We start from the raw sequence: 14,531 nt of genomic DNA, 5'->3' as shown, positions 1-14,531 counted from the left end.
TAAATGAAACTGGGAGGATTTTGTTTCATTTAAGAGCCTTCATTTCCTGGAGTTGAAGATTAAGAATTTCGGCAGTCTTCCTTTGAGGTGATTCATCTAGAGTATGAGACAGCTGGTTTGCCAGATTAACTGACTCTAGAGTAGACCTAGTTTCCTATTCCATCCTGGTCCTTTTTACTATAAGGGCAAGGTCCCAGTTCAACTCATGAATAAACATAGAGTTAAAAACTACCTAGGTGGAATCAACATCTAAAGGAAGGCCAGAATTTCCTTTAAAATCAACCTGAAGTTGGTTGTAATTGTCATAAACATGTTCATCAGATTTTTGTGTGCAAGCCTGAATTTTGTTCCAATCAACAGGCTTTGGAAAAACCCTAGAAATCGCTTGATGAAGTCACCTAGAGAGAGCTTGAGCCTGATCATATAGTAAGTTAGTGGGCTGATCTCCCAGATGTCATTCTAGAGATCTTTCAGGATTTCCCTATTAGCAGGTTTTATGCAATGCTGAGCCTGGCCTTCACCAGCAAGCATATGAACTAGCTAATATAAGTCAGAGAAACCAGTTTGGTAAGTTTGAATGACAATATTAAATTCCTTAGCAAATCTGTGAGGATCTTCAGTTATTTGGGGAAAATCTTTGACAATGACTTGCAGTTCAAATTTAGTGCAGGGAATATAAGAAATTAAGGGTTTGCTCTCTGGATCCTCCGAAGGCTTAATTTTAAAGGGACAGAGGGGCTTCCGGGAAGATGGCGGAAGAGTAAGACGCGGAGATCACCTTCCTCCCCACAGATGCACCAGAAATACATCTACACATGGAACAACTCCTACAGAACACCTACTGAACGCTGGCAGAAGACCTCCTCTGACCTCCCAAAAGGCAAGAAACCCCCCACGTACCTGGGTAGGGCAAAAGAAAAAAGAATAAACAGAGACAAAAGGATAGGGACGGGATTTGCACCAGTGGGAGGGAGCTGTGAGGGAGGAAAGGTTTCCACACACTGGGAAGCCCCTTCGCAGGCGGAGACTGCGGATGGCGGAGGGGGAAAGCCTCGGAGCCGCGGAGGAGAGCACAGCAACAGGGGTGCGGGGGGCAAAGCGGAGAGATTCCCGCACACAGGATCGGTGCCGACCGGCACTCAGCAGCCCGGGGCGGGCGGGGCCGCGAGCTGAGGCTTGGGCTTCGGTCGGATCCCAGGGAGAGGACTGGGGTTGGCGGCGTGAACACAGCCTGCAGGGAGTTAGTGCGTCACGGCTGGCCGGGAGGGAGTCTGGGGAAAAGGCTAGACCTGCCGAAGAGGCAAGAGACTTTTTCTTCCCTTTTTGTTTCCTGGTGCGCGAGGAGAGGCGATTAAGAGCGCTACTTAAAGGAGCTCCAGAGACGGGCGTGAGCCTTGGCTAAAAGCGCGGACCCCAGAGACAGGCATGAGACACTAAGGCTGCTGCTGCCGCCACCAAGAAGCCTGTGTGCGAGCACAGGTCACTATCCACAACCCCCATCCGGGGAGCCTGTGCAGCCCGCCACTGCCAGGGGCCCGGGATCCAGGGACAACTTCCATGGGAGAACGCACAGCGCGCCTCAGGCTGGTGCAACGTCATGCCGGCCTCTGGCGCCGCAGGCCCGCCCCGCACTCCGTGCCCTTCCCTTCCCCCCCCACCCGGCCTGAGTGAGCCAGAGCCCCCGAATCAGCGGCTCCTTTAACCCTATCCTGTCTGAGCGAAGAACAGACGCCCTCCGGCGACCTACACGCAGAGGCGGGGCCAAATCCAAAGCTGAGCCCCGGGAGCTGTGAGAATAAAGAAGAGAAAGGGAAATCTCTCCCAGCAGCCTCAGAAGCCGCGGATTAAAGCTCCACAATCAACTTGATGTACCCTGCATCTGTGGAATACGTGAATAGACAACGAATCATCCCAAGTTAAGGAGGTGGACTTTGAGAGCAAGATTTATGATTTTTTCCCTTTTCCTTTTTTTCCGTGTAGATGAAAGGCTCTTGGTGCTGCAGCCAGGAGTCAGTGCTGTGCCTCTGAGGTGGGAGGGCCAACTTCAGGACACTGGTCCACAAGAGACCTCCCAGCTCCACATAATATCAAATGGCGAAAATCTCCCAGAGATCTCCATCTCAACACCAGCACCCAGCTTTACTCAACGACCAGCAAGCTACAGTGCTGAACATCCTATGCCAAACAACTAGCAAGACAGGAACACAACCCCACCCAATAGCAGAGAGGCTGCCTAAAATCATAATAAGTCCACAGACCCCCCCAAAACACACCACCAGACATGGACCTGCCCACCAGAAAGACAAGATCCAGCCTCATCCACCAGAACACAGGCACTAGTCCCCTCCACCAGGAAGCCTACACAACCCACTGAACCAACCTTAGCCACTGGGACAGACACCAAAAACAATGGGAACTACGAACCTGCAGCCTGCAAAAAGGAGACCCCAAACACAGTAAGATAAACAAAATGAGAAGACAGAAAAACACACAGATGAAGGAGCAAGATAAAAACCCACCAGACCTAACAAATGAAGAGGAAATAGGCAGTCTACCTGAAAAAGAATTCAGAATGATGATAGTAAAGATGATCCAAAATCTTGGAAACAGAATAGACAAAATGCAAGAAACATTTAACAAGGACCTAGAAGAACTAAAGATGAAACAAACAATGATGAACAACACAATAAATGAAATTAAAAATACTCTGGATGGGATCAATAGCAGAATAACTGAGGCAGAAGAACGGATAAGTGACCTGGAAGATAAAATAGTGGAAATAACTACTGCAGAGTAGAATAAAGAAAAAAGAATGAAAAGAACTGAGAACAGTCTTAGAGATCTCTGGGACAACATTAAAGGAACCAACATTCGAATTATAGGGGTTCCAGAAGAAGAGGAGAAAAAGAAAGGGACTGAGAAAATATTTGAAGAGATTATAGTTGAAAACTTCCCTAATATGGGAACGGAAATAGTTAATCAAGTCCAGGAAGCACAGAGAGTCCCATACAGGATCAGTCCAAGGAGAAATACGCCAAGACACATATTAATCAAACTGTCAAAAATTAAATACAAAGAAAACATATTAAAAGCAGCAAGGGAAAAACAACAAATAACACACAAGGGAATCCCCATAAGGATAACAGCTGATCTTTCAGCAGAAACTCTGCAAGCCAGAAGGGAGTGGCAGGACATATTTAAAGTGATGAAGGAGAAAAACCTGCAACAAAGATTACTCTACCCAGCAAGGATCTCATTCAGATTTGATGGAGAAATTAAAACCTTTACAGACAAGCAAAAGCTGAGAGAGTTCAGCACTACCAAACCAGCTCTACAACAACTGCTAAAGGAACTTCTCTAGGCAAGAAACACAAGAGAAGGAAAATACCTACAATAACGAACCCAAAACAATTAAGAAAATGGTAATAGGAACATACATATCGATAATTACCTTAAATGTAAATGGACTAAATGCTCCCACCAAAAGACACAGATTGGCTGAATGGATACAAAAACAAGACCCATATATTTGCTGTCTACAAGAGACCCACTTCAGACCTAGAGACACATACAGACTGAAAGAAGGGGATGGAAAAAGATATTTCATGCAAATAGAAACCAAAAGAAAGCTGGAGTAGCAATTCTCATATCAGACAAAATAGGCTTTAAAATAAAGACTATTAGAAGAGACAAAGAAGGACACTACATAATGATCAAGGGATAGATCCAAGAAGAAGATATAACAATCGTAAATATTTATGCACCCAACATAGGAGCACCTCAATACATAAGGCAAATACTAACAGGCATAAAAGGGGAAATCGACAGCAACACATTCATAGTAGGGGACTTTAACACCCCACTTTCACCAATGGACAGATCATCCAAAATGAAAATAAATAAGGAAACACAAGCTTTAAATGATACTTTAAACAAGATGGACTTAATCGATATTTATAGGACATTCCATCCAAAAACAACAGAATACACATTTTTCTCTAGTGCTCATGGAACACTCTCCAGGACAGATCATATCTTGGGTCACAAATCAAGCCTTGGTAAATTTAGGAATATCGAAATTGTATCAAGTATCTTTTCCGACCACAACAGTATGAGACTAGATATCAATTACAGGAAAAGATCTGTAAAAAATACAAACACATGGAGGCTAAACAATACACTACTTAATAACGAAGTATTTAATAATACTTTAATAACTGAAGAAATCAAAGAGGAAATTTAAAAATACCTGGAAACAAATGACAATGGAGACACGATGACCAAAAATCTATGGGATGCAGCAAAAGCAATTCTGAGGGAAGTTTATATCAATACAATCCTACCTTAAGAAACAGGAAACATCTCGAATAAACAACCTAACCTTGCACCTAAAGCAATTAGAGAAAGAAGAACAAAAAAACCCCAAAGTTAGCAGAAGGAAAGAAATCATAAAAATCAGATCAGAAATAAATGAAAAAGAAATGAAGGAAATGATAGCAAAGATCAATAAAACTAAAAGCTGGTTCTTTGAGAAGATAAACAAAATTGATAAACCATTAGCCAGACTCATCAAGAAAAAAAGGGAGAAGACTCAAATCAATAGAGTTAGAAATGAAAAAGGAGAAGTAACAACTGACACTGCAGAGATGCAAAGGATCATGAGAGATTACTACAAGCAACTCTATGCGAATAAAATGGACAACGTGGAAGAAATGGACAAATTCTTAGAAATGCACAACCTGCCAAGACTGAATCAGGAAGAAATAGAAAATATGAACAGACCAGTCACAAGCACTGAAATTGAAACTGTGATGAAAACTCTTCCAACAAACAAAAGCCCAGGACCAGATGGCTTCACGGGCGAATTCTATCAAACATTTAGAGAAGAGCTAACACCTATCCTTCTCACACTCTTCCAAAATACAGCAGAGGGAGGAACACTCCCAAACTCATTCTACGAGGCCACCATCACCCTGATACCAAAACCAGACAAGGATGTCACAAAGAAAGAAAACTACAGGCCAATATCCCTGATGAACATAGATGCAAAAACTAAGTGTCCATCATCGGATGAATGGATAAAGAAGATGTGGCACATATATACAATGGAATATTTCTCAGCCATAAAAAGAAATGAAATTGAGCTATTTGTAATGAGGTGGATAGACCTAGAGTCTGTCATGCAGAGTGAAGTAAGTCCGAAAGAGAGAGACAAATACCGTATGCTAACACATATATATGGAATTTGAGAAAAAATTGTCATGAAGAACCTAGGGGTAAGACAGGAATAAAGACACAGACCTACTAGAGAATGGACTTGAGGATATGGGGCGGGGGAAGGGTAAGCTGTGACAAAGCGAGAGAGAGGCATGGACATATATACACTACCAAACGTAGGGTAGATAGCTAGTGGGAAGCAGCCGCATAGCACAGGGAGATCAGCTCGGTGCTTTGTGATCGCCTGGGAGGGTGGGATAGGGAGGGTGGGAGGGAGGGAGGCGCAAGAGGGAAGAGATATTGGAACATATGTATATATATAACTGATTCATTTTGTTGTAAAGCAGAAACTAACACACCATTGTAAAGCAATTATACTCCAATAAAGATGTTAAAAAAAATAAAATAAAAAATATAAATTAATAAAAGGACAGATTCTGACAAGTTCAGAGGAAAAGGGAATGGGGAGAATTTCAGAGAAGGGGGAAGTTGGGTGAGAGTGTTATCATGGGGGAATTGAGGGTATAGAGGAGTTGTGGGTGGTGTAGAAAGAAGGGGGATGATGGCATCAGAGGTGGAGTCTGGACAGGGAGAGCTGGGGAAAGAGACAGGTGGTGCTGAAGGAGGAACCAAGGGAGAAGAGCATGAGGCTTTGGGAGACATTTAATCTTTTTTCAATTGTTTGTCTCAGTTCATCTTAAAATCTTAATTTGCGGAGATACAATTTTAGACTCCCAATAATATTGGGAAGCCTCAAAATACCAATTGAAATAAGCATTTCACTCAGTTCTGGAAATTTTTAAGCTATTGTAGTCCAATTTGGTTTTAAGAAAATTGTTTGGAGATTTCATAAATTCCCCATAATGGCCATTGATTTTTTTTTTTTTTTTTTTTTTTGTGGTACGCGGGCCTCTCACTGTTGTGGCCTCTCCCGTTGCGGAGCACAGGCTCCGGACGCGCAGGCTCAGCGGCCATGGCTCACGGGCCTAGCCGCTCCGCGGCATGTGGGATCTTCCTGGGCTGGGGCACGAACCCGTGTCCCCTGCATTGGCAGGCGGACTCTCAACCACTGCGCCACCAGGGAAGCCCCGGCCATTGATATTTTTAATTGTTGTTTGGCCAGATTGATCCATTTAGTTGCAAATGTGCACGAGGAAGGACCACTGTTTTTAAATATAAAATTGGCTGGAGTCCGGGGGGAGGGCGGAGGGCACTCTTAAAATTCTTAGGTAACTGGTATCCCATTTCTCAGATGTTTTTCTTTAGAGTGAAAGTGAGGTAGGAGGTAGATGGGCCCCAGGGCTGAGCAGCTGGGGTTTGTCAAGTGGAGTAAATCGGAGCTTTGTTTTCCCTGACACTCCAAGGACAAAATTAGTGGCAGGAGCTGAGCCCTGCTGGAGTAAAGAGATAAGACGACCCATCTATCACTCCTGAGGTCAAGGAAACCTCCCCAACTGCACATGTACAGGAAGGCTCCTTGGGGGGGTCAGAAACGGAGGGGGCACCATCCCATAGTAGGTGTTTTAAAGCCTCCCATAAGCCTCCGCTGGAATCCATCTTGGCAAAAAGATGTGTGCAAATATTGGATAGGGCCCTAAGATAGGTCAGATATGAGAAAAGAAATGAGATAATTGGCCAGAGGAGAGCAAAGACTCAGAAGAACTGCCCCTATATAAATGATTTGACTTTCTCTTTACTGTACTTCTCCTCATTGAGGACACCCACACCATTCCTCTCCAGGTGTGTATTCCTGTTTTGTTTCTGTCTAAATAAACTCTTTCTCTGTGTGCTCTCCCACATGTTGTGCTGTGTCTCTATTAATAAACTTTGTACCTGTTTTTGCGGTTTTTGCCTCCGTGAAATATTCTTGCTTTCAAATGGGGGCAAGAGCCAGGACAACTTTGCTTCTAGCCTCCAGCCCCTGGTGGTCTAGCAGATAGGATTCCTGGTTTTCATCCAGGCTACTCAGGTTCAATTCCTGGGCAGGGAACTAAGATCTTGTTTCAAGACCAGTAACTGCTGTCTCTCTGAGATCAAAGAACGATTTTCAAGCAGCTTGAAGAGCTTACAGTTCAAACAACTTGCAAGCCTAATACTGGGCAATGTTAAAAAACAGCTTGGTCCCAGAGAAGCCAGGCTAAAAGTCTTTTCAGCCAATTTCCAGAAAATAACCCCTTCCAAAGGAATAAGTCAAAGGCTAAAAAACCAACACGATTTCAGTGAAGCAAGGGATTCTTTCCCCTGTCCCAAAAGAATGGGTCTAAGGCATTTCAGCCTGCTGCAGTTGAAAAAGTCTAATCTCAAAATCAGACCAAAATGCCAAACAGGTACTTTCATATAGAACAAGGACTTACCCAGAAAGACGAAACTTAAAATAGATCCCAAGTAAAGCCTACAGAGCATCAAATGCAAAGAGAGCATGAGCTCAGATCTAGAAGAAAGACATACCTTCAAACTCCAGGGTCACTGAGAAAGCAGTGAGTGATAATGGGGTCAGTTGTGTGTACCACTCCTGTTTGATCACAAGCCCAGAGCCTTTGAAGATCGTCTCTGGTCCCTGCATGGACCGCCAAGGTGTTGACCAAATAAACAAATAAATAGACAGCCAAATATTTCTCGAGGGAATATGGGTTTTTTCAGGATCAGCAGAGAATTGCAGTTCAGGGTCTGCAACCATGCAAAACAACATGCAAGTGCCCGCATGGCAAGGGAAGGAGCACACTTTTATAGAAGAAAAAGGAAGTTGGGAGGGCTATAGTAAGCAAAGAATCCATGGCTTTTCATTGGCTGAATCCTTGTGAGGAAAGAAAAGGAGTTTTTCTTCTTCCTTCTTCACGGTTGGGATCTGCTAACATTGCAAGGTGTGAGAGCTCTCCATTCTGGTCTCCCAAATTTTAATTTAATTTAATTTGGGTTTCTGGTTTATTTTTTAATAAATAAATTTATTTATTTATTTTTGGCTGTGTTGAGTATTTGTTGCTGCGCACGGGCTTTTCTCTAGTCGCAGTGAGCAGGGGCTACTCTTCGTTGCGGTGCGCGGGCTTCTCATTGCAGTGGCTTCTTTTGCTGTGGAACACGGGCTCTAGGCACGCGGGCTTCTGTAGTTGTGGCTTGCGGGCTCTAGAGTGCAGGCTCAGTAGTTGTGGTGCTTGGGCTTAGTTGCTCAGTGGCATGTGGGATCTTCCTGGACCAGGGCTCGAACCCATGTCCCCTGCATTGGCAGGCAGATTCTCAACCACTGCGTCACCAGGGAAGCCCTGGGTTTCTGTTTATTAATTTTTTTACAACAGTGATGGGAAGGCTGACACAATTCTTTAAAAGAAAAATATTTTGTGCATTTCTGTAAACCTAATGTATCTAGTATATCTACAGCTTAAAAATGAGCCTTGTAAACCCAGCCCTTGATCCTTTCTCTTTAGCTGATCCCACCCAAAGGGCAGACTGTGGCCATGAATCTGGGGATCATCTATGTATCTCTGTGGACAGTTGGTGGGCTGGTGAGTTTAAGGTAACAATCAAAACTCAAACTGATGACCTTTCCTCAAAGAATCAATTCAATCTAGAATCCCAATTATAGAAACAAAAATAGAAATGAGAACTACTGCTTTTACAAAAAAAAAGGAAAAATCTCTTTGACCCAAATATTGTGAATGTTTTGACATGAGGTTTTAGACACTATTTTAAAAATTAGTAGTTAATTTATCCAATTATGAAAATATCAATTAGAGAAAACTAGTAATCTCAAAACTTGCTTTAAATACATAGGACAAAAGTAGGAATTTGTAATACATTAATAACTTTTTGTTTATACAGACCTTAATTATTATCTCTCTGCAATACCCTTCCTTGCTATGGTTGATTCTGGCATAATGGGAATATCATCAGACAATGTCACCTTTCTGTCACCATCCAAGGATCAGATGAATTTTTGTTATAATGTTTCTAGCTGTTATTCATCCTTTCCAGATACAATGAAAAAATGGAATAAATTTTACCAGGTTTTGGCGAGTTTTTTTTTAGGGTTTTAAGTAATACTCTTCGAGAGTAGTCAAGTAAATTTTGAATAATATTTAATGTAAGATTTTTTATGCATCGAACAGTATGTTCCTGAGGAATAAAGTTCTAGTATCTAAATCTTTATTAGGATGACAACAATATTCATACAAGTAGATTACTGCATGACATCATATCTCATTAGCACCCACATTAATATGAAGACTGCCCTACCCATTCTTTTCACACCAAATAAATTATATTCAAAACCTGTAGAAATTATGTCTTCATAGTGCATGTTCATCACATTTTCAGGTCAAGTGAGCAGTAAACTCTATAAATACTACTAGGGAATAGATTGCGGTGAATTTGATCAGCTTATTTCAACTCACTTTATAAACCATCACCTGCGCTGACTAAAATGATAATCTGACAATCAGAATCAAATGTTGATGTCCAAAGTGAAGTGTCACGGGTGAGAGAGTAAATGACCAAAGATCAGGTTTCCCTTTAGAGAACTTGTTCATTATACTGCATATGATTAGGTGAAAATACTCTTATACCTCCTCCCATTTCTGACTTTTAAAACTTTGTGGAAAGTTCATTGCACAGCAAGAGAAAAACAAATAAATGAAATACTACAGTATAAAATTCTGAGCATTTCAAAACCATATGGTTTATTTCTTTCAAATGGATTCAGTAATACTAGTAATTATTATAGCTAATATTAAGCTCTTTGGGGAGAATTAAGCATTAAGTTTTTTATACTTTAACTCTTAAATGTTCTCCCCTCATTTAGAATATTGAAAAATTATATTTATAAATAGAATTGATTTTCAGAAAGAGAGATTGTTATAATTGCATAAATATTAATAACATTTTCCTTCTTGGATAGCAGATAAAGTCGTATTCTAGAAACTTTGATGACCTCTTGAAGTACTTATGGGTTGCACATGTCTCATCCTTGAAGGTTGCTCGTAAAAAATTTCACAATAGGTAAGAATGGATCTAAAGTTATTTTTTTAATCTTACACTATCTTTCTATCTTACACCATCTTTTCACTGGAATCTTTTTCAATTTACCTATATGTCAACCATCGGGAAGTATTATGATAAAGATAAAACTGATAAGAAAACATTTTACTGGATAAAACTTGAAAGTATTTTATAAGTAGGTATATTTCCAGACCAGATGATACAGACAATACAGATATAACATTATTCATTACAAATTAAAAATGAAAATTTCTTTGTCAATAAGAAGAGAAAATGGAATGTAAATTGAAAACAGTATGGAGAGTCCTCAAAATATTAAAAATAGAACTACCATATGATCCAGCAATTTCACTTCTGGGTATTTTTCGGAAAAAAAAAATGAAAACACTAATTTGAAAAAAATATATGCACCCCTTATGTTCATTGCAGCATTATTTACACTAGCCAAGACATGGAAACAACCTAAGTGTCCACCGACAGATGAATGGATAAAGAAAATGTGGTATATATACACGGTGGGATATTATTCAGCCATAAAGAAGAAGGAAATTTTGCCATTTGCAACAACATGGATGGACTTTGAGGGCATTACTCTAAGTGAAATAAGTCAGACAGAGAAAGACAAATACTGTGTGACTTCACTTATATGTAGAATCATAAAAACAAAACAAAACACAAACAAAACCCCCAAAAAACAAAAACCAAGCTCATAGACACAAAGAACAGATTGGTGGTTGCCAGAGGTGGGAGGTAGGTGAAATGCGGGAAAGGGGTCAAAATGTACAAATTTCTAGTTATAAAATAAATGTCATGAAGACATAATGTACAGCATGGTGACTATAGTTAATGGTATTGTACTGCATATATGAAAATTTCTAAGAGAGTAGATATTAAAAGTTCTCATCACAAGAAAAAAGTTTGTAACTGTGTAGGGTGACTAATGTTAACTAGACTTGTGGTGATCATCTTGCAATATACACAAATATCAAATCATTATGTTGTACAACTAAAAAAAAGAGAAAAATTGTCTGTCTAGTATATATCATTAGGAAAAAATATCAAACTACCTGAAAATCAGGAAAAATTCTCTATAGGTTATTTCATTTTTCAGTGGTTACCTGAAATGAGAATCATGTATTCTTAAAGAGATATCCAAATCCAGCAGAAATTGAAATTGCTAATCCTCTTTGATTTATATCTTTACATTTTGAAACAATGAGAGTTGGTCACATTCCAGAGTTTATGCAAGTAGAGCATGTTTTATGAAAAAGGCAAAACATTTGACTAAAAGTACATATTTTCTGGGATGATAATTTCTAGATTTAAATTCTAAGAACGTCTCTTCAAAGTTTCAAATCTAGGGGCTAAATCAATACCATGTTTTTACAGTCTGTAATCTAAAAAGTAGAATAATGTAGTTTTGAAGAAATTAGCTGTTTTGTAAGTTCAGTTGGCAAAGTTCTGAGTAGACTAATTCTAAATGCATACTCCCCCTCACTTGTCTATTAGGTTACAACATTACTCTAAACAAGAAGCAGAGTTTAAAAGCAGCAGGGCTTTGTTTGTGGATTATTTAGCTCCACCCCTCTTCCCTTCAGCTTTGATTAGAACATATGGACTCCAGAAGGGCCTGCCAACACAAATGCTTGTTAGTGGGAATAAAGCCCCCTTCATCAGTGACTTTACAGGCTTTCAGAACACAGTCCTGCTTGGTGTAAATTTTCTCCACAAAGTGTATAAGTATACAGGGAAGTGACACAAAGACTTTATTTTTTTGTAAATTCTATATGTTGTGTTGATTTCATAGGTAATGAAATATCATTAGAATCATAATTATGAATCACTACAACAGATCGTCTAAAGAAAGAAATGTTGACTTCCTGTACGTATCTGTTTCAAAGTTTTCACAATAACCTTTGTAGGCTTTTTTTTTTTTTTAAATTTATTCTTGGCTGTGTTGGGTCTTCGTTGCTGCTTGCAGGCTTTCTCTAGTTGTGGCGAGAAGGGGCTACTCTTCGTTGCGGTGCACAGGCTTCTCAGTGCGTTGGCTTCTCGTTGTGTAGCACGGGCTCTAGGCGCATGGGCTTCAGTAGTTACAGCACGCAGTCTCAGTAGTTGCAGCGCACGTGCTCTAGGGCATGCGGACTTCAGTAGTTGTGGCACATGGGCTCAGTAGTTGTGGTGCACAGGCTTAGTTGCTCCATGGCATGTGGGATCTTCCTGGACCAGGGATCGAACCTGGGTCCCCTGCATTGGCAGGCAGATTCTTAACCACTGAGCCACCAGGGAAGTCCTCTTTGTGGGCTTATGATGGGTTTCATTTAATGGGACATATTATAGGCCCTCCCTTACTTAGCATGTCCTCTTTTCTTCGCACAAAAACAGCAGATCAGTACCACCACATTTTAGTTTGACAAGGAGATAAGAGAAACCTCTATTTATTTCTTGGACAAGTTTTGCTATTTTATTTTATTTTACTTTGTTTTAAAATGAAAAATATAATAATGATACTTGCCATGACTAGCAGAACCATGAAATAATTTTATGTGAACTTTCTTCAGCCAGTTCTACAGATTATAGACATAAAGAAAAAAATCTGATCCCCTAAATTTCTGGTTTTGGAGGAGGTATATTTCTCCAAAATTTCCAAATCCTAGGCTTACTAATAGTGGAAAACAGAAGAAATCACATAATGGTAAATTTGAAAATTACTGTATCATTCAATTTTCCAGATACTATTTACCATTTACCCTTGTTCTATTGAGGAAAAAAATATATATATATATTTTTATATATTTATATATATATATATCTAATTTCTATTCCCTAAAGCCAAATTCAGAAATAAGATATGAGTCAAAATAAAAGTGAATGCATTGTAAATTTAAAATTGTGTATGCCTTACTTAGGGTAACACGATATTTGAATAAATAAACTGAATTATAACGGCAAAACTCAATAGGATTCTATTTCTCCCTCGCATAATGATTCAGGATGTTTACTCAATTGAAAGGAGGCTTTCTTCCATGGTAATTCAGGGACTTAGGATCCTTCAATCTGTGGCTCCGTCAATCTTTACAGCTTCACCATTGTATGCTCAGTACAAAAATCAAAAGAATTAGAGAGCTTAAAGAGAGACCCCCTTTTAAAGGCCTAGGACTAGAAGAGATAAGCATAACTATCTCACATAACTTTGGCAAAAATACAGCCCCACTGGATGGAGGATGGGAGGGACTTGGGAAAGTTCATTCTTGTCTGAGCCCCACTGATAGGGGAATCACAAAATCTGTTGAATTGCCAGTCATCTTTGCCACATTGTCAGATACAGAAAGTAAAATCTAGGCCAAGATGATTTAACAAACTTGAACTTCCCAGTATGTAAAGAATGAGGGATTAGATGAATGGTTAGAGTTTATTTCATTTAAAAATTATAAAATTTCTAAATTTTTGTAAGCTCTACTTTTACTAAAATTAGCTTTGGATTTAGTAAGGAGTTTTGAATTCACTGTAGGCTACAATAAAAAAGAAAAAGATGCAGAAAAGAAACAGTAAATTGGAACATAGTTAAACGAGTTACCTAGCTTCCTCACTTCCTCTAGTAATTGCATGCTCCCACTGATGCTCAGAATTCAGAAACCGTGCTGAAAACCTTGGCAGATATTTTTAGTTAATTCAAGTATAGACAAAATAATAAATAGAATATCATTAATCAAAATATTTTTACAGTTGAACATGTCTGGTCCATAGTTAACATATATTAAACTTTTTAACGTAATATTCAACTACATTTTTGATATAAAAAAATTTAAGATTTTTCTTTACACTAGCAACTGCACTAAATTTTCTTGTATTTTAGCCTTTATGCCATGATATTTTTGTGACTTCAAGTCTTCATTACTTTGGTATTTTAAAAAAATTATTTATTTATCTTAACCAAACTTGGGAAAAGTCATGCAAGGGAAAGTATAGTCTGCAGATTATACCACTTGCTTGCGTGGCTGCCCTGCCTTACTCTTAGTGTGGAAAAATACGGGGAAAAGAGTGATTCCTGACTCCTGAGACTTTGATGTGTAAGTTCTAACCAATCCCAGTCAAAGACCTCCTGTAGAAGAATTAAGGGTAGAGCAAGAGTCCAGGGATGTTAATGGAAATAACTGCTCATAAAATAAAGTAATGGGAAATAAATATGATTTTCCCAACAGAGAACTAGTAGAAGAAAAAAGGGCAGTAGCTCAAGCTCAAGTCTTCTGTATCCTCTTTCTTGTTCATTAACTGATCAATCCATTCTGACATATTTGGTCCACCCAAAATTCACAACCGTTACT

The 14,531-nt window shown here is 39.6% G+C and overlaps 1 protein-coding gene across 1 annotated transcript; it reads left to right on the top strand.

The window, feature by feature from the left end:
* Window positions 1-6,343: 6,343 nt before the first annotated feature.
* LOC111168242 (protein LEG1 homolog) lies at window positions 6,344-12,782 on the top strand. Its single transcript, XM_022561866.3, has 4 exons — window positions 6,344-8,714; window positions 9,031-9,215; window positions 10,106-10,206; window positions 11,716-12,782. The coding sequence occupies exons 1-4, from the start codon at window positions 8,597-8,599 to the stop codon at window positions 11,960-11,962; spliced, it is 651 nt and encodes a 216-aa protein (XP_022417574.3). The 5' UTR covers window positions 6,344-8,596; the 3' UTR covers window positions 11,963-12,782.
* The last annotated feature ends 1,749 nt before the right edge of the window (window positions 12,783-14,531 follow it).

This window comes from Delphinapterus leucas, chromosome 12, assembly GCF_059928025.1.
Source record: "Delphinapterus leucas isolate spDelLeu-1000000601 "Yukka" chromosome 12, BTC_Dleu_Yukka2, whole genome shotgun sequence".
Taxonomy (NCBI): Eukaryota; Metazoa; Chordata; class Mammalia; order Artiodactyla; family Monodontidae; genus Delphinapterus; species Delphinapterus leucas.
The sequence above is the reverse complement of the archived record's forward strand: the minus strand, read 5'-3'. Positions and strand labels throughout refer to the sequence as shown.